This window comes from Nothobranchius furzeri, chromosome 5 (assembly GCF_043380555.1).
Source record: "Nothobranchius furzeri strain GRZ-AD chromosome 5, NfurGRZ-RIMD1, whole genome shotgun sequence".
Lineage (NCBI taxonomy): Eukaryota > Metazoa > Chordata > Actinopteri > Cyprinodontiformes > Nothobranchiidae > Nothobranchius > Nothobranchius furzeri.
This window is the reverse complement of record NC_091745.1, coordinates 63,039,287-63,064,811: the sequence shown is the minus strand read 5'-3', so window position 1 is coordinate 63,064,811 and position 25,525 is coordinate 63,039,287. Positions and strand designations below refer to the sequence as shown.

General features: G+C 44.1%; 1 protein-coding gene across 5 annotated transcripts in view; it reads left to right on the top strand.

The window, feature by feature from the left end:
- Positions 1-25,525, top strand: part of satb1b (SATB homeobox 1b) — a 68,751-nt gene that overhangs the window by 31,557 nt on the left and 11,669 nt on the right. For 4 of the 5 annotated variants that reach the window (XM_070550997.1, XM_070550998.1, XM_070551000.1 and 1 more), the window contains exons 8-11: positions 1,069-1,556; positions 6,836-7,048; positions 10,814-10,885; positions 11,206-11,361. In XM_070550997.1, coding sequence (XP_070407098.1) covers positions 1,069-1,556; positions 6,836-7,048; positions 10,814-10,885; positions 11,206-11,361 — 929 coding nt within the window. The remainder of the gene's footprint in view (positions 1-1,068; positions 1,557-6,835; positions 7,049-10,813; positions 10,886-11,205; positions 11,362-25,525) is intronic. The other variant, XM_070550999.1, reaches the window with a different exon arrangement.

The window sequence follows — 25,525 nt, the reverse complement described above, 5'->3', positions numbered from 1 at the left end:
ACCCTCAATAGACCCGTCTTGGCCGGGCGTTTGGTGCATCCTGACAGTTTAAAGGAAAACAGGCGTCGATTATTGTGGATATTTTTGGAAAACCTCCATGCAGTTAATCTTTCATCTGCTGAAAAATTCAACAACCGAGATTTCCCTCAACACCTATTTCATACGATGCTTCTCCGTGGGATGTGGAGGCCGCAGCCGGCTTCCGAGGTGTTAATGTTACCATGCGTATAAATTCCTAAACGCTGCCCCCTCACTCGCTCGGTGCCGTATGTATGTGCTGAAAATCCTCGGCATAAGTGATTCCCTTGAAGAGGAGAAGCGACCTGAAAACGTTCGCTTCTCTGTGGGTAGTACTTTGAATCTTAAATCATTGTTTTCATCACCTAAGCGCATCATTTAAACCTGTCTTAAAATATTCCCCAGCAGCCATTATGGAATTAAGGATTCCCAAAGCAAGAGAGACAAAAATCTCCCCCCCCCCAAAAATAAAATAATAAAAACACATTAAATAACTCAGATTCAGGCTGGTAAATTACATTTAAACAAGGTAGTTTCTGTATTTGCCTCAAATTTATATTTAAACCAGCCTCCCCTAAAAATGTCACATTGGCTAGCGTGTGTTCCTTATTTTAGAATTAAGGCTGCAAAGAGAAACACACACACACACACACACACACACACACACGCATGTCTGGGTTTGTGTATTTCACGAGGCCACAGACATTCTGAACCCAACTCTGGGAGCATGAGACACAATGAAATTCTTTTTCCTGCTCCTCGGCTCTCTAGCTGATCAGCTGTGTTTCATCCTTTGAATGGAAAAGTAAGAACTAGTTTCTTTCTTTGGTTTTGAAGGATCGCTGATTCTAAAAATTTCTCCTGCCTCATAAAATGCAGCCAGGAATGTTGGGTGATGAAGACTCACCTGAGGCTGGAGTCTGATCCGGTCCAGACCAGATCTGTAACTAGGGTAGTTGTTCTGCAGCTAAACTAAATCCGAACGCGTTGGTAGACTCTAAAGAAGAGAAGTTGGTTGTAATTTTTATTTTGTTTGATCTTTTCCTCCAGCAGACATGGACAGCCTGTCCGACCTTTCCCCTCCCGGCTCCAACCACAACCACCTTGGTTTCTCCCAGCAGCAGCCGATCCCGGGCAGCACGGCGGAGCAGACTCCTTCCTCGCCGGTGCCTCCTCTTCCTCACGCTCCACCACACAGTGGCCAAACTGGCGGCCGGCAGCCTCAGCTTCCCGGCCTGCACCATCCAGGTTTGGTGTCCACTCCCATCAGCCCCCAGCTGGTCAACCAGCAGCTTGTCATGGCGCAGATCCTCAATCAGCAGTACGCCGTGAACCGGCTGCTGGCACAGCAGTCCCTGTCGCAGCAGTACCTCAACCACCCGCCGGTGAACCGCAGCTCCCACACCAAGCCCATGGAGCCTCAGGTGGCCTCCAACACGGAGGTCTCCTCAGAGATCTACCAGTGGGTCCGGGACGAGCTGAAACGGGCCGGAATCTCACAGGCCGTCTTCGCTCGGGTGGCCTTCAACAGGACACAGGTGAGAACAGGAAGTTATTATCCACCATCACCTTTGCTCAGACCTAATCTGAGCAGGAAGTAGTCTGAATCAACAGCGAAACCTTCTAATTGTTTCATCTTTCTCATGAATTCCATCTGAGTGAAGCTTAGCTGCAACATTTACACTTGAACTTAATTTTTTATGATGTTATGCTGGATCTGACCCAGATATTCACCCGTTAACAAGAAGCAAAAACAGTTTCCTTTGGCAAAGCGTCTCATTTATGGAGAAGACCGCATCTTCACCTACAGGTTACAGGTTAACTCATCGATTCCATCTAAAAGCATCAATCCTAAACCCCTATCCCAGTGACACCCCCCTCATGTCCAGCTCCAGATGGATGCTTTGGACTTCAGGAAGTCACTTAAAACTGTTATGGTGCAGGAAGGGTTGGTGTTTGATGTTGTCTCATTCATAACTATCACTGGCTGCTGATAACATCTCAGCTTTACATGGAGACAGCTGGCAGGCAGCCATGAGAGCGATCCCGGGTTCTGCTGTGACATCACTCACGTGCGCACGCGCGCGCACACACACACACACACACACACACACACACACACACACACACACACACACACACACACACGTTTTTAAAAGTAGAGTTCCTTTCATATCCGTTTCTGAGGTTCTTATAATCAGTCTTTTCCACACTGAGAAGTTAACAGGTCTACTGCTGTGAACAAGAGCGAGCAGCAGGAAGTATTGGAGGCTCCCAGATGTCAGATGACTCATCTTATTGTATTAAACTGGAAAACTGAATTTTAGGGAAAATTTCATATTAATATGTATATTTTAGTTTTTGCTGCACCAATTGGTTAATGTACTATCTGACTTTTATTAGTTTACATTTAAAGGGGCATTATGGAAGTTTGACAGCCAAAATATGTATAGAAATAATAAATTTCTTCTTCATACATTCTCCTGCAATGCCCTGGTCCTGTAGAATGAGCCCTGGCATTTTTACTGTGATTGCCTGTTTTTCTGTAAAATCACAGAAAAAGAGAGCTGCTCGAGTCGAGCAGGCTGCTTCATGCGCGTTCACGCTCAGGCATAGCCCGTAGCATTTGCTATCAGTAGCTTTAGCAGCAGAGAGTGAGGTAGTGCCAACTCAGCCACTTTGTCGCTGTTCCTAACGCCTAGTGATGAACCTAGCTACATTTCTGAGGACCCTTAGCTACTTTCTTCTAGATATTTCCTGCAAATTAGCAACAAATTAGCCATTTGCGCTCCGAACCGTTCTTTGAACGTTGTTTCAGCTCTCATCTAGCATATAAAAGTTACAGTTACAGAAGACGTCACCAGCATTTTAGCACACCTATTAAGATGTCGGACTCCCATGCAGAGGACCCAGGTTCAATTCTGAATGTGAACACAATTTCATTTAGAATTTATTTTTTACATTAATGGTATATTTTTTACAGTAAGATGCCCAAATTTTTATTTGAGACTCGCCGAACGGCATAGAATTCACAGATAAAAAAGATGTGGGTTCAACTTTCATTTTGGAACAATTTTTCAAGCAAGGGAAGGGAATGATCTGTGAAGCTGACGGACTGACCCATCTTAAACCTTTGTCGGCTGCGCTGAAGAGAAAGGTACAGAACCAAATTATTTTATTAATTAGCTGCGCGTTCTCCTGTCCTCTGTCCTCCGGGCCACACACACACACACACACACACACACACACACACACACACACACACACACACACACACACACACACACACACACACGGGACTGTCTCAGCAGTTATTTTCATTAAGGAGTGTGCACGTACAGCATGCACGCCTCGTGCACAAGCCTGCTATTGAAGCTGCCATTACGCTTTTGGCCTGAGGGGGGCAATCACGAGCATAAAAATTCAAAACTCCGTAAAGTCCCTTTAAGAAAAGTTGTTGATTTTGGCCTTTTTGTGGTTGTGTCAAAGTTATGGCCTGTATTTGATATAGCACCTTCTAGAGTCCTGGAACCCTCCAAGGCACTTTAAAACACAATCAGTCATTCACCCATTCACACACACATTCACACCCTGGTGGGGATGAGCTATGATGTAGCCACAGCTGCCCTGGGGCGCACTGACAGAGGTGAGGCTGCCGAGCACTGGTGCCACCGGTCTCTCCGACCACCACCAGCAGGCAAGGGGGTTAAGTGTCTTAGTTATAAATAACTCCACCCATACCTGCCGTAGAACACTTACTGAACAGCCTCTGTTCAGATAAATACAGTTCACTTCCCTTGAGCCATTAGCTCTGTGTCAGTTTCAGTGTAAGTATATTGTTAAAAATGTTGGAATGTTGGTTTTTAGTCACATGGCGGGATTTAAAAAATGTTGCACACACAGCAACAGAAAAAAAATCACGGTTGGTCTGAACATGTGTGGTATCCGCTCTTACGGCAAAAACTACACACTTCACACAAATCGATTTCACGCATGAACATTCGTCGCTCAGACAAGAAATCCCACAAAACCTCTCGAGATGAAACGTGACTTTTCAGAAACAAACATGGCGGGGGGATGATTGTGTCGCACACTTCCATCACTCTGCTGTCTGATCTGCTACGCGTCACATTAACAGGCAGCAAGTTAGTTCATCTTGGAAATCAGACCAAGACAATTCAACATGTTTAATATCCCTGATCTGTGATTGGAGCAGTCCCAACGTGTTTTCAAGCAGACCAGACACTCTTAACACACCACATAGTAGGAATAGTTGTTACAGCAATCGAGCACTCTCCTAAGATTGTTGTATCTGCTATAAAATTGGCATAATTATCTTAACGTATGAGCCGGACCTGTGATCCACAAGTTTTGAAGATGTTATCTACTTGTTTATTCAATACATTTGCTGTTGTCTCTATTCGGAATGAATGCCTTGTAAGTAAGGAAAGTAAAAACAACTCAGATGTGCCTGTTTCAGGAAGTACAAGTCAACTGAAAGTAGTTTCAAACTGCAGGATTTGGAGTCTTATTTCCTGATATTTGGACATCTCGCCTCTGATTGGCTAAGAGCAACACGACCCCACCACTGACACTGTTTGCTTCACAACGTTGATGTTTTATCTCCACAAATAACTTGAGCCTGAAGGAGTTCTGCTGTGTGGTGGAGTTGCTAATGCCAACAGTTAGCTTCTATAGCCGAGACGTTCTCTGCTGTTTCCTGGAAGCTAAAAAAGCAACAGCTTTACCCAACGTGAGTCAAGGTGGGTGAGTTTATGAACTTTTAGAGACAGTGTGATGTAGATCTGTCAGGCTATTGAAATCCTAGAGTTTCATAATTTATTTCTATCAGACACTAATGCAGGAGATTGGTGTAGGAGACTATTTTTATGTTCAGGAATAGTGTTTAACTCGGAGGGACTGATTATAATCAGTACTTTTTTCAGCGAAGTACCACTTTAAACAGAATAAGAATCTGTTCTCTTGGCTCAGAAGAAGATTCTGCTTCTAGTCAGAAAGTGAAACTTTGACTTGATAGATTTACAAACACGCTGATTGTTTCTGCCTCCTGATTGAGTTTCTGAGCTCCTGTTCATTCATTAAAACTATTGCTACAATCTCATGATGTGATTTTTAAAGCTCAATTGAATTGATAATATCTGTATTAGGGCGTGACAGCAAACATCAGCATCACTCATCTGCTTTAATGTAGGTTTGTATGAAAAGGGAACAATTAAGATAAAAATCTTGCATACGTAGAACACACACACACACACCCATGAAAAGAAGTTTGTGTGTCACATGGCAGCCTTAGACAGCCGTGGTTTTGCACAGATCAGGAAGCTCCCACACAAGTGGAGTCTTATCTGTGGCTCATATGAGGAATTAGCCCCGATGTGCAGTTGGAGAGTGCGCTTTTAGAGGATTATTTATTAGGTTTGTGTCTTTTCCAGAAGCCTGTGTTAATAGACGGAGGGGGAGGTGCACCATATTGTGGCACCAGGAAATGGATCGACCAAAGATAGACCGTTGGGGTTGATGACAAAGAACAATGATCATTCACAAGCTGGAAAATGTTAAAATGCATGCAGGTCCTCATCCATAAAAACATTTATTTTGTTCACAGATGTGGAGAAGCAGAGAGCTGCAAACATTTGGGTCCTCAGACATCAGCGCTCATATTTCAGCTCAGATCATTAATCCAAGAGGACTAAAAAAAAGTCAATGGAATAAATCATAAGTGTGTTTTCACCCTCACCTTGTTATATTACCAAATCATACCTATTGATGGCGAGAGAGGCGCAGCGACGGTTTACACAGTGTGTGGCCGAGAACTGATGAAAAGACCCAATCACACGTCTCTGATAATGGAGTCATCGCTGTCTCATAATGATGGAATCGAGCGCTATTGAAAAGTAAACACAGGATACACTGATTGCTCGCCGAACAAGGTGACTTATTTCAGGCAAATAGCTGCACTTCTATTTTAAAAAATAATAACGATTAGGAAACAAAAACATGCAAAAGGACTTTCAGCCAAATATTAGTAAAATGGAGAAAACACGGACTTTGAAATGACGCGTTTTTATCGTGCATCACAAATAGTTCCACTGGGAAGATTTTATTCGACTTTGAGATGAACGGATAAGACGTTTTTTTAAGCAACAGAAACGAGCTGAGACTGTGTTTCAGCGGATTTCTCAGCAGAAACGCTCTTCAGCTACAAACCCTAAAGTTTGCAGGTGAAGGGTTAGGTGAGGTAGTCAAAGGTAGATGTTCCTAGAAACATCTTTAATAAACACAATTCAAAGGTCCAACCCCTTTTATTCAGGCTCCGCCCCAAACCACACCCCTAGAATACAGAGACTGCTGTCAAGCACTCATAACAACGTAATGTTATTTTAGTTTTTCAACATTTTGTTGCAGGTTTTCTGCCATAATTCTTAACATAACAAAACTATGGAACGTAACGCAGTTGAGTCTGCTAGTTAATACAGCTATCCCAGCTCTGGCTTCACTTCCTGTTTAGTTGCTTTAGCCAAGAATGCACGAATCATGCACAGGGATGGGAGGGATGGTCAAAGGGCAGTTTGATGGATGGATCAAGATCCAGTCATTAAGAACGAGACATCCACAATGACTGGATGAGGATTTTCCACATTTTCTACTGCACTTTTAGGTGTGAGAGGGCGCTACATTTGGTGCTTTTATTTAGGAAAGTTCTGAGGTGATTGTTCTTGTTGGATGTCTCCTTCAAACTCACCATTTTTTCTTCACTGCTGCCGTTCTCCCTCACCTTCTCTTCTCCATCCCACAGGGCTTGCTGTCTGAGATTCTTCGTAAGGAGGAAGACCCGAAGACGGCGTCCCAGTCGCTGCTGGTCAACCTGCGCGCCATGCAGAACTTCCTGCAGCTTCCAGAGGCAGAGCGAGACCGGATCTATCAGGAGGAGAGGGAGCGAAGCCTCACGGCTGCCTCGGCAATGGGCTCTGCACCGCTCATCAGCACGCCGCCCAGTCGGCCTGTACAGGTACGGCACGTAACTCTGCAACTTACTTTGCTCCAGATACTCAGATACAACATCTGAATCTCAACCGACAAACTGACTCCAGTCAGTGAATGCTTCTGTCGGTTATAGATGATTTTGTTTACTTCTACATCAGTTGATGCAGATCTTAACAGAAAAAGCCTAATATTTCATTAATGTTCCAGTTGATCAACTAATGCTATCAGTTATGAAGGCTGCTGAATGAAACAAAGCCCAGATGTTACTCCCGAGGGCAGATCTGCACAAGTATCAGTGCATGGTTGAGCAACGCTCTGTCCTTCTAACCAATCCGGTCCAGTTCAGGGAACTCAATGCCGACATCAGGACTCAGAGCTGCTAAAGAAAACACTCCTCAGGTTCTGTAAATATAGCTCACGCAAACATGGACTAAAAGTATTTTGACTTTTGGTTTGGACCCCTGAAGCAGCCAGTTGTATTTTTGTAGCTTTAACTAGAAACAAGTCTGTACACTCAGGATCCGCTCTCTATCTGTGTCACGTGGTTTAAGTGGCTGAATGCCATCAACCCAGCTGGATGAGAGAACGTAGAGTTTAGATTCTGTTTAACCCACAGGAACCGAACAGCCGACCTGGTCGCTGTTACACAAACACAACCCAAACCTTTCAGTATTTACTCTTCATTCAGCTTACAACCACTAATAAAACCTTTTGTACACCCACTAAAGGCTCACAACACCCACTTCTCTGTGACTCAAACTCACATCAAACAGTTTTTTGCTCAAAGGAACAAAAAACATTCACCGTAGATGAAATAACAACATATGTCGGATAATCTGTTGCTTTAATCCTCTGAGATGGATGTTTTAAGATGTTTTTCCTACACGAAGGCATTTACCTGCAGTCAGTGATGAGGAAAGGTATGCAGGACAGGTGTGGGGGTGTGCATGGTTCTGTTTGTGTTTGTAGTCTTATCATAGATCTGATCCAGACGCGACAACCTCATGACTTTATGTTATGTTAAGAGCAGGTTCACTGAGAAACCATGTTTTACTTATTAGTTTTGAAAATGATTGGTCACTCTGAGTTTAACATGCAGGCTGAAGGTGAAAATAGTCTCCTACACCTATCTCCTACATTAGCTTCTGATAGAAAATAGATGGAGAAACAGATCTATGTCACACTGCCACTTAACAATCATGGACTCACCCATCTTGCCTCACGACAAGGAAGGCTGTTGTTGTTTTAGCGTCCGGGAAACAGCAGAGAACATCTCGGCTAGTAGAAGCTAACCGTTAGCATTAGCAACTCCACCACACAGCAGAAATCCTCAATGTAGCAGAGAAAACAGAGTCAGTGGTAGAGTCACGTTGCTCCTGTTTCTTTGCCTGAGATAACTAAACTAGTTAACTCTGTGAAGACCTATGCCTTGACATTTACTTGACAGTTACTAATTACTTCATCAAAAAGTAACTTGTCCAGGAGACGGCAAAGAACGCCTCGACTAGCAAGCGCTAACTGTTAGCATTAGCAACTCCATAACACAGCAGAAGTCCTTCAGGCTTGTGTTATTTGTGGAGGTAAAAAATCCATGAATGCCATGAAAATACTGCATCCCGCCAGCCGGCAGAGCGGGGTGCGTGTTTGGCCAACCGGCCTACAATGGGTAACGGGCCCACATAGACGATGCTAGACGGCCGCTCCACCGCTGCTAGAGACTCCTACAAACACATTAAAGATATGAGTAAAGTTGAATCATATTTATGGTACAAAAAGACTCTTGTGCTCATTAATGTCCTCTTTTTTCCATTTGGCAACAGCAAGTAGCCATACGTGCACACGCGCACGGCCAAAAACATCAAACGTTTCCCTTTGCTGTCGCGCACACTCGAGGCATCGTGCTTTACATTCTCCCTGCATGTAAATGAGCTTGTGCATCATCGCCGCCCTCACCACTCAGGTGAGAATGGTACACAAATGATGGATAATTTTTTGTGCTAATTTTGACCTTTTACCGCGCATTAGGCAGCACTAACAGCCCTCCCGTTTCAAAAAACCAAAGCTCACTCAGTGATGACAAGCTCCGTGAAAGATCAAACATCGTTCAGTTCAGTGCCTCTTTCCAAATCTGCACATACCGCAGCACAACTTTGGACCCTCTCTACGAATCAGTGTCCTTTATGTAAGAGGTATGTGGCAACTTTCTACCACTTAAGCCCATTTGAAGTGCGGTCAGCTGCATCTGGGAGGTGAGAGGGGCACACAAAGTCGTCCTCTGTCCTGTCCTCAATGAATATTTGGCTTTTATTCAGGCGCAGGTCCACCCATCTCCAAAACCAAGCTGCCCCCCTCCAAAGTGCTCTTCATGAAAGCAGAGCTCCAGAGCCACTTAAGCAGTTCACAGCTCATCTTTACAATCAGAAGTTCAGAGTGAATTCTTACACGAGTGAAAGTGAGAAATGCTTCCACTAAATGCCTGCTGTTTGTGTGCTCATTAGTTCAGCCAAACTTAAAGGTTGTCTTTCAGAACTGTGACTATTCAGGGCATCGCTAATCACATCAGGTGAGATACCATCTAACAAAGCCCTTTTTGCAAATATGAAACTAGTTTTCATAGCTGTGGAGACTGAAATAGATCTGCGAGATTAACCGTAAAGACGGTGACTAAAACCTGACACAGTTCAAAGCCTCAGGTTTGTGATTTTTATTTAAACATCACTCAGAAAACTGTTGACACATCAGCACAAGCGCTCCAGGCCTCGTATACTTCGCCATGGGACTTCAGCTCTCTGATATTTGTCATGGAGACCTTTTTTCTTCACTAGGCAATTCCCACAAACAAGCACAGACACACGTTTGCACACTCCATACACCTGGCCATCTGCCAGCCTCTCCTATGGAGCAATGCGGTGTGAATTTACGCACATAAATCAGCCAAGGTGGCAATTGAGCCAGAGACAGAGGAGGGTTTTATTGGCCTCATAAAAACAGATGCAGAGGTATGTTTCTCTCATGTGTGCTGATGGATCGCCGCAGCTCTCCGAAGCCAGTCACTGCAAGCCCTGGCCTCCACAATTTGTTTGACGCAGAAACGTCCTGCTCGGCCCCACAGACCCGTGTCCAGCTGTCATAAAAGAACCTTAAAGGCCCAGAGATGCTCCGACATTCCAATCTCACCACAAATTTTAGGATTGAGTGATTGTCGTTAGCATATAAAGCTCGTATTAGACGTCTAGACAAATGCGTAAATATATATGTTCTTTGATGGCGGGCTTTTATTTGCTAGTAGTTGGTAGCTGTTGGTGTTATTATCGTTTAGTTGAATGCTATTCACTTGCACTCATCCCAAACCCCGTGGATGTCTCCTTTCAAAAAGCCTCGTATGGAATGATTCATATGCTAATGGTTCTTGGGTAATGCTTTTATTAGGATGCTTGTTACCTTGTCAAAGGATTTTTGTCAAGATGCAACAAGCCGCTGATTAAAAATGATTTGATTTCACTTGACTTGCATTTGCTTTTTAATCACCAGCTTGACATAAGAACAATAACGTTTCATACAACACATCTAAGTGTTTTTGAGCAAAGTAACACTCCAGTCTCTCTGTGTGTGGGTGTAATCTACACGGCTGTGTGTGTGTGTGTGTGTGTGTGTGTGTGTGTGTGTGTGTGTGTGTGTGTGTGTGTGTGTGTGTGTGTGTGTGTGTGTGTGTGTGTGTGTGTGTGTGTGTAGACAGATCCCCTTTATTCAGCTTCACATGAGCCTGAATGAACTGTGTTCTGTTTTGCAGCCCCGGAGAGAAGACTGTAACAGCGTGAGGCCTGAGGACTGGAATCCCAGAATTCCAGTGGGCATCTCACCTGTGAGTGAACTGCATCGCCCATCCACCTCTCCAATATCTCTACAATAAACACACCCAATACGAGCTTTAAAACTCTTCAACACATTTAAAGCAGAAATAATGTCTCTTAACTCAGTCTTTGCTCTTATTTAGATTAGCTTATTCTGATTAACTCTAAGAATGTTAAGTCTTCTGCACTTTTTAAGACTACCTTAGTGTCAGAAACGTTTATTACAAGAGCCTAAAGGTCAATGAAAGTAATATTTGTGTCTGACAAGAGTTCTGACTGGGAAAAATTTCCAACTTTTACAGCAATATTTTCTCCTTTTCTTCATTTGAAGGTAAAACCGTCACCTTTACCGAGCGAGTGGAACGGCAAAACGGAAAACTGCATCCTCAACATCAACTCCACGATTTATGATGAGATCCAGCAAGAGATGAAGAGGGCCAAAGTGTCCCAGGCTCTGTTCGCTAAGGTGGCCGCCTCCAAGAGCCAGGTACCAAAGCACAGACACGCCGGACACCTGGCTCAGATAAAAAGCGGTTATGATTTTGTGTCGTATATGTGTTATATGTCTCCAGAAACATCTTAATAACCTGTTTAAAAACTAGAAAAAATCCATTAAATATTCACTTTTTATACATTTTTTCAAAAGAATGGAAAATTCACCTATTCTTAAAAGTCAGCATCACTGAAAAAACATTTCAATGATTATTTCTGATTACAATCAGTCACTCTGATTTGTTCATGCAGGTTGAACATGAAAGTAGTCTCCTACACCTATTTCCTGCATTAGCTTCTGATAGAAAACAGATGTAAATCTCTAGGATTTGAAAAGCCTGGTGGTGTGACATCACACTGTCACTTAACATTCATGGACTCACCCATCTTGGCTCACAACAAGGAAGGCTGTCGTTGTTTTAGTGTCCAGGAAACGCTAATCGTTAGCATTAGCAACTCTACCACACAGCAGAACTCCTCTAGGCCTGTGTAATTTGTGAAAATAAAACATCAACGTGGCAGAGCAGTGTCAGTGGTAGAGTGACGTTCCTGTTAGCTAATCAGGAAAGACTCCAAATCTTGCCATGTTCTGCCATTTTTTCCTCCAGCTGACTTTCACATCCTCAAACTGGTTTACCGGAGCTTTTTTCCCCCAGATAACCACATTCAAGGCATCCATTCCTATTAGAAACCACTGCAAATGTATTCGAATGATACTAGAGCTGCTCTCCGTTTCTCAACAGCATTCCCAGCCTGCGTATGTAATTTTTCACACACAGACACCAACAAACATCTTTTAGTCTAAAGTCAAATCCAAAAGATGTAAAGATCACTCAACTGTTTGTGTCCAAATAAGCTGATTCTTGACCCCATTGTCACGTGTTTTAAACACACCAATGACACACACAGTTCCTAAAACACACTTAGGCAAAAGTTGGAGGTAAAAAGAAATCAAAAGTCTGTCTAAGTTGTAAATAAGCGACTACAGCGGTGAGTCATCAGCAAAATGCCTCATGTCTTCTTTATTGTGGGTTTGGAGTTCAGCGTCTGACTCTGTTTCAACACCAAACAGGCCTGTTTATATTAGCTTTGTGCAGTAAGACGATGAGGGGCCCCTGTCATCTTCTCACAAAGTGCACACAGCTCCCACAATGCAAGCCTGTGTGCTGCAAACGGAAAACGCACTGTCTGTCTAACTTTCTATTAAAAGCAATTAAAGCACCGAGGACTCGCTATTAAAGGTTTTCCTGAGTCTGTCGCAGGCAGAGTTGGAAAGATTTCCACAATTGTGCTTGACGAGGAGGATGGGTGGAGAAATAGATCACCAAGGGCGGAATAATCTCGAAATATCTGCAAAGGCTTTATTTTTTTCTTGCTGATTAGGATGATTATACCCCCAGATAGCTTTGTTTTACCAAATTGCAGTTTGATGCACAAACCACTGTTTTTGTTAAAGAGTTCAAAGACTCCTTGGAATGATGGAGAAAAGAGAAAAGGGGGAGTGCGAGTCTTCCCAAATGACGGTTTGTCTGGGAACTGGTTTCCACTGTGCCTCCTCCTCCACCTCCCTCCCATCCCTCCGTCTTGCCCCTCTACCTCTGCCTTTCCCCCCGATTTCTGCCTCTCTTTCACGTTCCATTCATGGCAGGCGGGTGTGAATGTGAATTGAGCTGCAGATAAGAAGTGTGCTAATTATGCCTCTGAAAAGGGGCCTGTGAGAGCACTTATCTCTGGCTCTGTCTCGTAATGGGCGCTTCCCGGGCAGCTGGTCTCCCCCCTTACCTCACCAGCCGCCATCGCCACGGCTACCAGCACCTCCAGACCCATCACCACAGCAGAACACAAAACGCAAGCCTCATCTTCAGCTCCGGATGCCAGAAAATGTTCCAAAAATACAATTTAAAAATAAAAAATTTTAGTCTAAAATTGAAACTAGGTTAATTGAATCTTAATATCCCAGGGTTGTGTGCAGAAATGTTGTCGTTTCCACACACATACAAGTAGAAAAGGACATACTTTTTAAAAAAGTTTGCTAAGAAATTAAAAATATTTAGTAGTTTAGTCTGTTAAGTGTTATTAGGTGATTTTTTTCATACAGTTTATAATGATAAATTTAAACAAATAAGCAAACTTAGAAACTTACTGCTTTCCAATGAAAACAATCTTAATAATGAGATTATTTAGGATAATAATGATAAAGTTAGTGCTGTAAACGACATTATAGAGTACGATTTTAGTCAGGTGGTTTATAAGGTATATGAAATAAAATGCTACTTGTCAAATAGCTAAAAGAATTATTTTTAAATTACCGAATCGAGCTTCCATCCATGCACAAAAATGCGTGATTTACTGAAGAATCCATATCTGCAGCAGCAAAACAAGTAAGTCATTAGCAGACTGTGTTTAACCCCGCTAGACGGAGCTGCTTAGGTTGCCAACTCATCTCTACTCGTTCATTCAGAAACAGGCGTGAAGTCGCAGCTTCCAGGATTTTGATGCTGATTCTGCTTCTTTATACTTTTAAAATCAAGCTAGCACAAGGTGAGCTGGTTAGAGGAAATCATATACAGTCTTCGATATCATCACCGCAGCTCGGGTCAAGAGAAATCTGCAGCCTCGTGAGGTTAAAATACGACCCTCTAAAGCCCAAATGGAGTCTCCTGCCAGCAGAGAGCAGCGGGGACGTGGTTGGTGATGGAGGATGGAGGATGGGCTCGACTGGCAGAGTGCCCATATGGGGTCCAGGGAAATAATCGTTGGGGGAGGGTGACGAAGAGGCCTCATTGCTGAAGCTGGCACCGTCCTGTCAGCTCGGCGTACATTTTAAACTCGGTTCAGGGGTTCCCAGCATGCTTTAGCAAACGCAGAATCAGGTGAGCAGAATGTGTTGGTCCTGCGTGCTCAGTGGGAGATTTTTTGTCTGTTTTATTTTATTTAAAAAATAAGATTTGATTTGATTACAGAGGAGCAGCTGGAATATGAAGAAATCCACCGTGTTCCTTATGTGGAGGAGCAGTAAAATGATGCTCCTCTGCATGTGTGTGTGTGTGTGTGTGTGCAAACACACACTATATATACAGATATTAATGTGTGTGTGTGTTGCATCAGATCTAGGTTTATGTGTGAGCAGGTTTAATGTGTGGAGCGGTGTTTGTGTGTGTCGGTGTGTTTGGGAGGTTTCTGGAACACAGCCATCCTGTTCTCTCTCAGGGCTCGTAACCGCAGCAGGCCTCTGCCAGACCTCACCCCCCCTCCCTTTCTCTCACATATTCAATGTTGCATTTCAATCACTCTTTTACTGCCACATATTCAGAGTAGTAACTATAGAGCAGTGAATCTAACCCTCAGCCATATTACTTTATCAGATTAATGGCTGCGACTCACTCCCGGCCCCGAGTATTTATATTTTTTGGTGATTCATGCAGCTTTAGTTTGACTTACGGCTCCAGATATATTGTGTTTATTCTCTGATAAAATCAGAATCCTTATTCATGATCAACTCCGGTGTGATTCGAGCTGATCGAACGCTTCGTCTCCATTTAGCCTTCAGGAGAAGTCAGACTTGGAGAAAACAAGCATGTGCTGCTGGTTCAAATCCAGCGACGCCATTTGCCAGACAGTCCATCTCATTTTAGCCTGCAGAGATGCTAGCTACGAAGCTAAGATCTGGATGTCAACATTATTAAGTGGCTCAGGGAGGCTACGACGTCGTCTTATCAGGCTGCAGAGTTTTGCTGTTTCCATGTTAACGGGGGGTGGGGTGGGTAAGCTTGGCATAGAGGGCAGCTAATCAGCTGAGCGATGGGAGGTTAGCTGCAGGGTGGTGCGGAGCAGATCGAGGGCATTCCTTTGACATGACTTCTATGTCTAAACATTCCCAACACTTCCTGAGAGGAATTGTGTGGTGGGTGGAATCAGAGCCCCTGCTGTCACAAAACAAGCACCCTGGGAGCCTCGCGCACCACGGGGCTCAAAGCCCTCCAACTCCTCGGTGACCAGAAGAGCACAGATCACCGTCAACGCCACAAACACCCTCCCTCCCCATCATCCTCGCCGTCTCTCAAACACTCACGCATTCTCCCCTGGAAGAGGCTACGCTAATTAGCCAGGCTCTAATGAGACAGAATGGCACTGATCTGGTCCGCCGCTGCGCCACCGGAGGGGGGTGGGGCAAGCAGGGGGCTGGTGCGGTTGGGGTGGGGGAGAGGAGAGGAGAGAGTGAGGAGGGGAGGTTGGTGTATGCCATCTGTCACCCTGCACCCGCCTGGCACGGCAGTCCCTGGAGTCAGGAGGGTGGAGGGGGTGTTCGGTTGGTGATGAGGAGTCAGCGCCTCGTTGGTCATGGGATGGGAGCTTGTGGGTGGAGGTGGGCAGAGGCAGGGGGCGACACCAATATGAAACGGGCGGGAGTTTCAGAAGTTACTGATTCCCTGCTGCAGTCGGGATCTGCTGAGGTTTTCCTCTTTTGAGATCGGAAATCTTTTTGCTGACTGTAGCACGTGACACACACACACACACACACACACACACACACACACACACACACACACACACACACACACTGCAAGGATGCAAGCATCACTCAGCTTCATCCAGTGGCAGCTTAACACGAGGGGCAGATGGCTGACCTTTTCCATGCCTGTTTCTACACTGTGGCTGCTCAGATGTCCGTCCGTTAGCGGGAAGCCACTTTACATCAGTCCCTCGAAAGTTTAGCTCTGACTTTCATGACGGGACTGCAGCAGCGACAGATGACGTCTGCAGATACGTGTGTGTCTTTGTAGGACGCTGTGTGTCCGCTCATCGGTGGAGACGGTTGCTTCTCTCCCGATCACTTCCTGTGTCGGTGTCGGTGCCTCAGCTTCCAGCCTTGGCGGTTTTTCTGCTCCTCCTAAATTAGGCAGATCAGAGCAAGCATATCAAAGCCCCCGGGGATTGAAAAGGGCCGTGACTGTTTATTAATTGATTGATTTATTTATCTCCCGTGCCTGCTTGGTTATTAGGTTGCCATGGGAAACAGGCAAGGCCAGATCGCCTCCATTATTAAAGACACAATTTCTTGATCTGGAGACCCAGCTGTCTGAATAATTAATTTAGCCAATGAGTTATCTCACAAACTGTGTGTGTGTGTGTGTGTGTGTGTGTCCACCCCCCAACCAGCCTTTCTCTTATTGTTTGATGGACAGAGGAATTCCCACCAGCCTGTTTTGTTGTTGTTGTTGTTGTTGTTGTTTTCTCCACTGACTGTTTAGTTGAACAGTCTTCCTCTTAGTGGGGGCACGGGGTCTTACTGAGCATGCTCAGAGCACTTTGTCCCTCTCTCACCATCTCTCTCACTTACGCCTTACACGCCACCTCTCACCCCATCTGTCTCTGGCTGCACAGCTCACTCTCTCCTCTCCGCCTGCCTCCTACCCTGCAGTCTAAACCGTGAATGTGCCGCCGTCTGTCAGGACTCCTCGTCATCGCCTACAAGGCATCGCTTTACGATAAATGTTTTGTAACATGTTGTGACTTTTAGCCTTATTTAGCTGATATTTAGCCAGACCTTTGCCTATTCCAGTCAGGCCCAGACTTCCTCATTTCCTGACAGGAGTTCCTCCCGTCCCTGTGACAGGCGCCGTGTTTTGCTGGCTTTCTTTCCTGCAAACATTAGCTAGCTAACCCTCTCCCACTGTCTCCACTTCTCCTGACAGACCACACAGGGCTTGTTCTGAGGCCCATTCTCGCTAATCTGATCAGGCAGGCAAATACGCCGGGAAAAGCGCTTTAATGATCCCCCTAATTACCTCAAGTCAATACCAACTGTATTATTAGACTCGGGGAAAATATTCCATTAGGGTGCCCCCCGTGGGAGTCCCCCCTGTGCGCGCTGATGTCACGCGCTGCGCGCCCCCTACGCTTGTAATTAATTTTATTTACACACGCAGGAATGCACAAGGTCGCACCTGCAGCCCGGAGCCGCCCGACTCGGCCCGCCTAATCAGATCTGTCATAATTACCATTCTGCATGCTTCTGACACATGCCGGGAAATATTTCAATTTAACTACAGCCACTAGCTCCAGCAGATGCAGTCTGAGAGAGAGAGAGAGAGAGAGAGAGAGAGAGAGAGAGAGAGAGAGAGAGAGAGAGAGAGAGAGAGAGAGAGAGAGAGAGAGAGAGAGAGAGAGAGAGTGTGTGTGTATGTGTGTATGAGGGAATTGCACTGGGAAACATTAGGGCCCATCCAAGTCCTCATCCTGCTTATGTGCACTTGGTTTCACTCACATCATTTGTTTCCTGTATATATTTCATGATCCTCTCTCTCTCTCTCTCTCTCTCTCTCTCTCTCTCTCTCTCTCTCTCTCTCTCTCTCTCTCTCTCTCTCTCTCTCTCTCTCTCTCTCTCTCTCTCTCTCTCTCTCTCTCTCTCTCTCTCTCTCTCTCTCTCTCTCTCTCTCTCTCTCTCTCTCTCTCTCTCTCTCTCTCTCTCTCTCTCTCTCTCTCTCTCTCTCTCTCTCTCTCTCTCTCTCTCTCTCTCTCATCCATTCCAACCTTCTTTCTCTCCTAACCATCACCACAGTCACAGTTCAACCTAAAGTGAGCTCCAAAAGGGGCGGGGATTCTTCCAGACACTCCCCGTGAAACATTGGGATTATTAGGCTGAGACTACATTAAACATCCTGTTTACCTTGACGACACCAAAGAGGCATCACACAACTTCTATCAACCCTTTTTAGGCTCAATATTCAGCTTCATTAGTATCTGAGGCAAACTTGTACACCAATTAAATAACTTATTTAACTGACATAGACAATTTACAGGTTCTCTGCTATTTCAATCTCTAATTTAATAAGATCAGTCATGATTTATCAGCTTAATTATCCTTTGATATTAGCAATTAAACCCCAGCTTTGAATTAAATCTCAATCAAGCTCTTATAATTGATGGAATCAGACTCCACGTAGGTGTGTGTGTGTGTGTTTGTAATGGAGCTGCAGTTTTTGTTTGTCTGTAGTTCATCTTGGGTGTGTTTGTTATCTCGTGTGCATTCAGCCTCCATCTGCCTCGTCAGGACTGAATAGGAAAGATTATAAACAAGAAGTAAATTTGTGGTGGGAGCGCCGTGTTTGAACACTCAAACGCTGGCTGTGCAGGCGGCGCTCGTACCCAAATATCAGCCCACCACCCGGCGAAACCTGATTATGGTGCAATTTCAACATTATTAGGATTTGAAACAAAGAGGCACATGTACTAAAGCTCTGCCGGTGACTCGTTTTTCCAGTCGTTTTTGAACACGCGGCCCATCTGCGGTGCTTTGTTGCACGGAGATTATCACTGATAAATAATACTCGCTGATATTGAAGGTGAAAACGATGAGATTAAATATGCTGCTTTTGCAGTTTTAGCTCATGGTGGCAACAGAAAATGCAGCAGAACCTTAGAAGGGTTGTGCTGTTAAATTTGTTTTTGTGAAATTAGAAGCATTTTCTTTGCTAACTAGTGTTGAGCATAACATTAGTCCTTCAGCACAAGTACACTGTGGGGAGCTCCCACGTTGTTCTATTGTTTCTGTGTTGTGTGCAGCTGTGGTGGAATAAAACAGGAAAAGCTGAACCTGTAACCACACAGATGTTTAATGCGCTCCGTTTCTGATGGAACGGTCATTTGCCTTTGGTTATTCTTGTTGCTCCATCTGCCTGTTTGTTTGCTCAAAAATTCCCCAAACGCTTTATTAGTGGTGCAGCCGCGATGACGTAAAGCGGCCGATATTGTTTCTAGGCTCAAGCGCTGACACACGGAGGCCCGTTTCCTGCACAGTCACGTCTTACCCTCGCCCTGTTTGTCGTGTGAGCCGTCAATCTGTTAACATTGACAAGTTGCTCATTGTATTTGCAGAGGTCACGACCTCTCTCAGAAAACGCTCCTGTTTGGCTACAACTTCTCCGAGTCACGGCTCCTACAGAGACTCACTTGTTTCACACGAATGATTCAGTCTTCTCTCTTTGAAGTCAGCAACTGTCACAAAATAGGAGAGCGACAAAATCTGGCAAAACGCATCGACTCTGACAGGTCATCAGCTGTAATGATGCTGTTTAAAGGTGCAATAGATGTTTTCTGGAGCATTTTGTGCCATATTGCTTGAAATGCTCTTCACATCCCGTTGGCGACCACTGAATTAAATGTTTTGTCAAAAGAAAGATTTATTTTAATCGCCTCTGAAATGGTCAATTCTCGAAAAATCTGATCCAAATATTGTGAACGTCCTGTTCTTAATGACTGGATCCTGATCCATCCATTAAATTACCCACTAACCCTCCCTCCCCCGTCTGCTCTTACCCCTTTCTGTGCATGGATCCCGTGTTTTTGGATCAAAGGAGTTGAGCAGGAAGTCACGTCAGTGTCAGTAGCTTTATTGACTAGCATGTTAAACTGTTTTACAGTTATGAAGGTGCGTTACATTTGGAATTATGGCAGAAAAGTTGCGAACGAGTCAAAAATGTGAAAGTGAACCCTTGGGATCAAGCATCGTGCCTTCCTGTATTCTGGAGGTGTGGCTTGGGATGGGGAGCCTGAAGAAAGGAGGCTGGAACTTTGAATTGTTTTTATTTGAAAGGTAGTTTCCTCTAATGGCTTTTTCAGTAACTCTGAGCCTAGCTTTAAAGACTATGTTCACTGAGAAACCTTTACTTGTTATTTCTGAAATACACGAAAGTAGTCTTCTACCCCTATTCCTGCATTAGCCGCCAATAGAAGGAAGACAGGGAAATGCTCAGACATTGAAAATTAACATTCATGGACTCACCCATCTTGCCTCACAACACTGATTTAGCATCCAGGAAACAGCAGAGAACGTCTCGGCTAGTAGAGGCTAACCATTAGCAATTCCACAATAAAGCAGAACTCCTCCAGGCTTGTGTTTTTTGTGGAGGTAAAACATCAAGGTTTCAAAGCAAACAGAGTCAGTGGTAGAGCTGTGTTGCTGTTAGCCAATCAGAGGAGAGATGCCCGAGTACCAGGGAGTAAAGCCTAGGGCCAGGGTATCCGCGGGTCCTTAAAAAGTCTTAAAAAGTCTTAAATTTGCTTTTCCAAATTTAAGGTCTTAAAAATCCATAAAAATGACTAATAATCCTTAAATACAGTTTCCAAAGGTCTTAAATGACCAGAGACACAATAAAAAAGATTCTTTAATTTCTATAAAATTTTCATGAATGTCTAGTTAGTGTTCAGCTTTTTTGAGTGTGATATTGGCGTAAGCGAAACCGTACACATTCAGTTGGTTGTGAAAGGGGGCTATTTTTAGCTGGTTAAGCTAGTGGGTGCTTGCGCCATGGGGAAGTGCAAGTTTAATGGTAACTGGATGGCTAATCCAACGTTTGCGACGTGGTTAGCACCGTTTCCAGGCAATAGCTGGAAATTATAGCTTAAATTTGGTCAAAGTGGTCTTAAAAAGTCTTAAATTTGGCTCCCTTAAACCTGCAGATACCCTGTAGGGCACACCGGAGTCAGACGCGCTGCATCGCAGCGATGCTGCCCCCCTGCCGCCTCATCATTTTACATAGAAGCCGTTATAGTTTATGAGAGTGGGCACAAGGGGAGTGCTGCGCCATGCCCCAGAAGCGCTGCGCCAATGCGCTGAAGATGGGCACCAGTTATATCTTAAGCGCCGTGGTGCCAATGCCAAGGCTGTTTACAACATTGTGGAGTACTTTACAACAAATATTACGACACATAACGGCTTTGTGGCACAAACCCAGCTGCAGTTTTGATAACTTTAAAGCACCATTGATCTTAAAATATGAAAATAGAGTACTTACCCATTGTTAATGAATTTGAGTCTCACAAAACAATGCTGCAAGTCTGATCACGTATAAACAAAAGACTCACTTCCTGCTTCCTGTTCCCAAGTCCCGCGTGATGTGACGATCGCGCAACTTTCCACGAAGCACACAGTGGCGCGGCGCATCGTGTGTGACCACTTGACTTCTCAAAATCGTGGGCGGAAAGCGACTGCCTCTGGTGCGCCCCAGGCGTAAGACTCATAATTCCACCGTCTTCAGCTCCGGCTCATTTCTAGTTCCTGAAACAGGAGCCCCAGAGCAATTTTCACGCAAAGATGGACTCACATGGCATTCATTTATACTAGAGACCATCGCAAATGTGTTGGAAAAAACATGCTCTTTATTAATTGTTTAAAAAAGCAAGCTTGAAATACGTTGGATGACTCAGTTTTAAAACAGTTCTCCAATCCAACCATTCCTGGGGCTGTTCTGTGGCTCTGAAGAGACATTTGCTCATTCCTTTTCTTTTCATTTTGCCTCCTTATGGGGGCTCAGAATCAACATGAATTGAAATCAGATGGTGAGGTTAGAAAACATCACGCAGAGGTAAAAGAACAAAACAAAACACTATTCAACAATAAGCACTTTGATCACCATATGGTGAACAACATGTAATAGAAAAGTGGTATATTTTTAAAAGAAGCTAATTTTCCTTATTTCTAATGGCTTCCTCCTCTCTGTGTCACGTAGCATGCTGCCACTGTTGTGTTTTGTTTTTAATATCATGGATTTGCTAATTAAAAAAAGAATTAAATATCTTCAGAACTCTGCTGAGATTTTTCAATCATTTTGATGAGTCTTACATACATCAACAAGTTTTGATGTTAATCTTACTCAACAAGTTAATCTCACTCACATGAGCAATCAGCTGCTTCTGTGTTTGGGTAATAGACATCAGCAGTTCTCACTGACAGAAAACAAGTTTTATGACCAACTCCGGCGTTAACACGGACCTTCTGATGGTTCCGATTTTTTTAGCATTTGGCTATTTGGTAACATCTTTGGGTTTGGAGATCAAATTATCTTGATTGAATCTTTTGTGATTCGTTATTCTAGACGTAACCATCAGTAGTGACATACGGAAGATATGTGTGTGTGCAGAAGATGCTAATTCAACATGACTTCTTCATTATTACGGTTTTCATGGTGGAACTGTTGCACTGCAGCAAGAGAGTTGCTGGTTCAAATCCCAGGGAGGATGCAGCTGTTTAGGGGGCTGCATGGTGGTGTGTTTGGTCGCTCTGCTGTTTCACAGTAAGAAGGTAAAAGGTTCAAACCCCACCTGCCTTTCTGCATGGAGTTAGCATGTTTTCCCCGTGCATACGTGGGTTTTGTCCGGATATTCTGGTTTTATCCCATAGACCAAAAACAAACAAGCTAATCTGTAAGCTGCTTTGGACAAAAGCATTTGCAAAATGCTTAAATGTTATCAGATGTAGGCCATTTGTTGCTGCCGTGTGAACGTAGCCGTATCTTATGTTAAAACAGTTGCTATTCAGTAAACTTTCCTCTAAACTGGAGCACTTTCCCAGCTCAAACAACAGGAAATTTACTTGATCATTTTAATTAAATACGCATCGCAGAACCCACTTTCTCTTGTAGCTTGGCCACGATAAGTGATGTTATTTATTCCTCTATACATCAGGAGTTAAATAGAAACACATTTATAGACGTATCATTTGAACTTCATGGTTGTAAGTGAAAATCTGTTGTTTTTTTCTGCGGTACTTGATTAGCTTCTACCTGATTGTGTTAGCTGAGTTCAGTCTCAGCTGCTGACCTGATTTCCTCTGCCCTTCTTTCCGAAATCAACTACTCAGATTTTTTTGTTTGTTTGTTTTGTTTGCATACAAAGACGGACTCAAGTCCTGAAACGTTCAGTCAATTACTGCTTATTGTTGCGGGAGATCCACATATGCCCGGGCATCAGGAACATCTCAGAACTCTGCTGTCGTCAGCAGATGGGCGTCCACCATGGCATAATGTATTTACAGCTTAGCACGCTCCACCTTGTAGGTCGAATGTGCCGTTGCTGGTTTGGCTCGCTCGGGGAGGAGAAACAGGTTTAAACGTCACGTGTTATCGGTTGCATTTATCTGCATAGTGTTGTCTGCCAGAGCTGGACCTTAGCCAAGTTCAAGGAGGAGGAAAGACACTAACGCATTGTCTTCCCCCTACTTTTAGCTCGCTGCCTTTTCAGACACAGGAGAGGTTTGTCTGGCTGCCTCGGCAACCATCCTCTCCTCCAACTAGACAGTTGAAACAAAAGCCATGATCACTACTCGTTTTTTTAGGTTTGATAAGTCATCTTGGCCTGGTTTTACATTCCTGCTCAGTGCACTAGATCTGTTTTTATGTTGCTGGAACAGAAACGGAGGCTTTATCTCTGGTCACGAGCAATTTGAGAACGGGGAGGAGGGAGGAAACTCCAACAGCAAATTGATGGACATCTGTTGGCTTATTTTATTTATTTTTGTGGTTGCCGAGGTCAGCTTGATGGGGCTGATAACAAGCAAATGAGATTATGAGGAAGGTGTTTGCCCAGGCCATGTGACAGACCACTTTGTCTGTCTCACAGCTGAACTAACCTTTACGGTGGGGGGTTGGTGGTGTAGGGGTGGGGGGATGTTTTAGGTGCTGCACATCCAGCTGTCTTCTGACAGAGCACGCCTGTGCTCTCATTGGCAGCTTGTGACTCAGACTCTCACAAACACGACGTGCTACATCCCAGAGTTCAAGGAATCTTCGACATGAATTCAGCTATTGTCCAGCCAAGGAAAATATTTTTACCCAAACGCGTCCGTTACTATTTATACCAAAACCATACGAGGGTCTTCATTTGTTCATAAGTGTACAGTTCGTCACCTCATCAGACCCACAAACATCTGGTCACATGACGTCAGAACTGAGAGGAACTTCCTGTTTGCCATTTGAGTTGTTAGATGCTAATTATTAAAGAATGATGGAGTTGGATGCAGCAGAGGGAAGTTCAGCTCAGTTCTGTTTTAAATGTCTGTTTGGTTTTCATGAACTAGTTAATTTTTTTTTTGTGCTTCACCTTCATATAAAAGTTCAACGTTTCTGGTTTCTATATTTCGTTTCATGGATGTCCAACTCCTCCTGAAGTTCAGTTTCTAACTCAAAAACTGATTGCAGAAGAAAACATAAACCAGAAAAAAAACCATAAATCAGAGCTGTATAAATGATCCTAACAAGGATACACTAAGTAAATAAAATGTGTTCTCAGCTGGGGAGTCCTAGTGTGGGATTGGGGCTTTCTATTCCTCCAGCAGTCACAGCTCGTTTTCTCTTCGGACCAAAGTGTCTCGCCTGATCAGAACCAAACCGTCAGATCTAAAATGATTCTGCGTGTTTTACTACAGTAGCTGTTCATGTAAAGCTTTATTCTGCTTTTCTGATCTGTTTCTGGGTTAAGCCTCCTTTCCTTCACATGTGAAAGCATTGTGAAACGGCAGCGAAACCTACTTCAGGGCAATTAGCCGCTGTTATGGTGTGAAGCGTTTTTAATCAAAGTGACCATGTGAATTTTCCCTTCTCTGTTGTGAGTCTATTTTTTACACCCTATGCTCCCAAAACATGTCAAACTCTGCAGTTTAGATCGGGCCAGACAGGAAGTCAAACAAGAAAGCAGTGTAAACATCCCAAAATTTTCAAAATAAAATTAATTCCCCCGTAGCTGATGTAAACAGAATAGAAAGTAGACCACAGACTTTTTTGGATACACGCAGCTGTCTTTCTCTTTGCTTGTTGTTGTGTGGACTTCTGAAATCACGCGTGGTGTTACAATTCTCCCAAGATTTTTTGACTTCACAGGATCAGCAGAGTGGAACGCTTGTGCTTCTGTTTCGAGTCAGAATCATTCCAGGTTGGAAGGAAAGTTGCGGGTAAAATGCTGCTATTACGTTACGTGCCACTTTCATGTCCAATGGAGACGAGGCTAGGGTTGAAGTTCAAGCTCCATTGAAATTTCGTGAGAGTGGGGTCATCCAATTTTCTTTTCCAACTCCCGTTAGAAGTGTCAGTTAAGGGCTTCTGGGGAGCCTGTTAATCTTTCAGGGGAGCCGAGCTTCCCCCTAGCTCCCCTGTATTTTGAATCCCAAAGTGCAGAACCATAGTAGCACACCAATATCCCCAATCAGATCACAATGTTTACAAAAGTTCAGTTTTTTTAAAAGCTCACTCACAGTTTACATTTTTAGGTTCTCCTAGCTTCCTTCTCAGTGCTCTAGTGGTAGAGTGTCCGCCCTGGGACCTGGGAGATATGAGTACAAATCCCAGTCGGGTCATGCCAAAGACTTTAAAATGGGACCCAGTGCC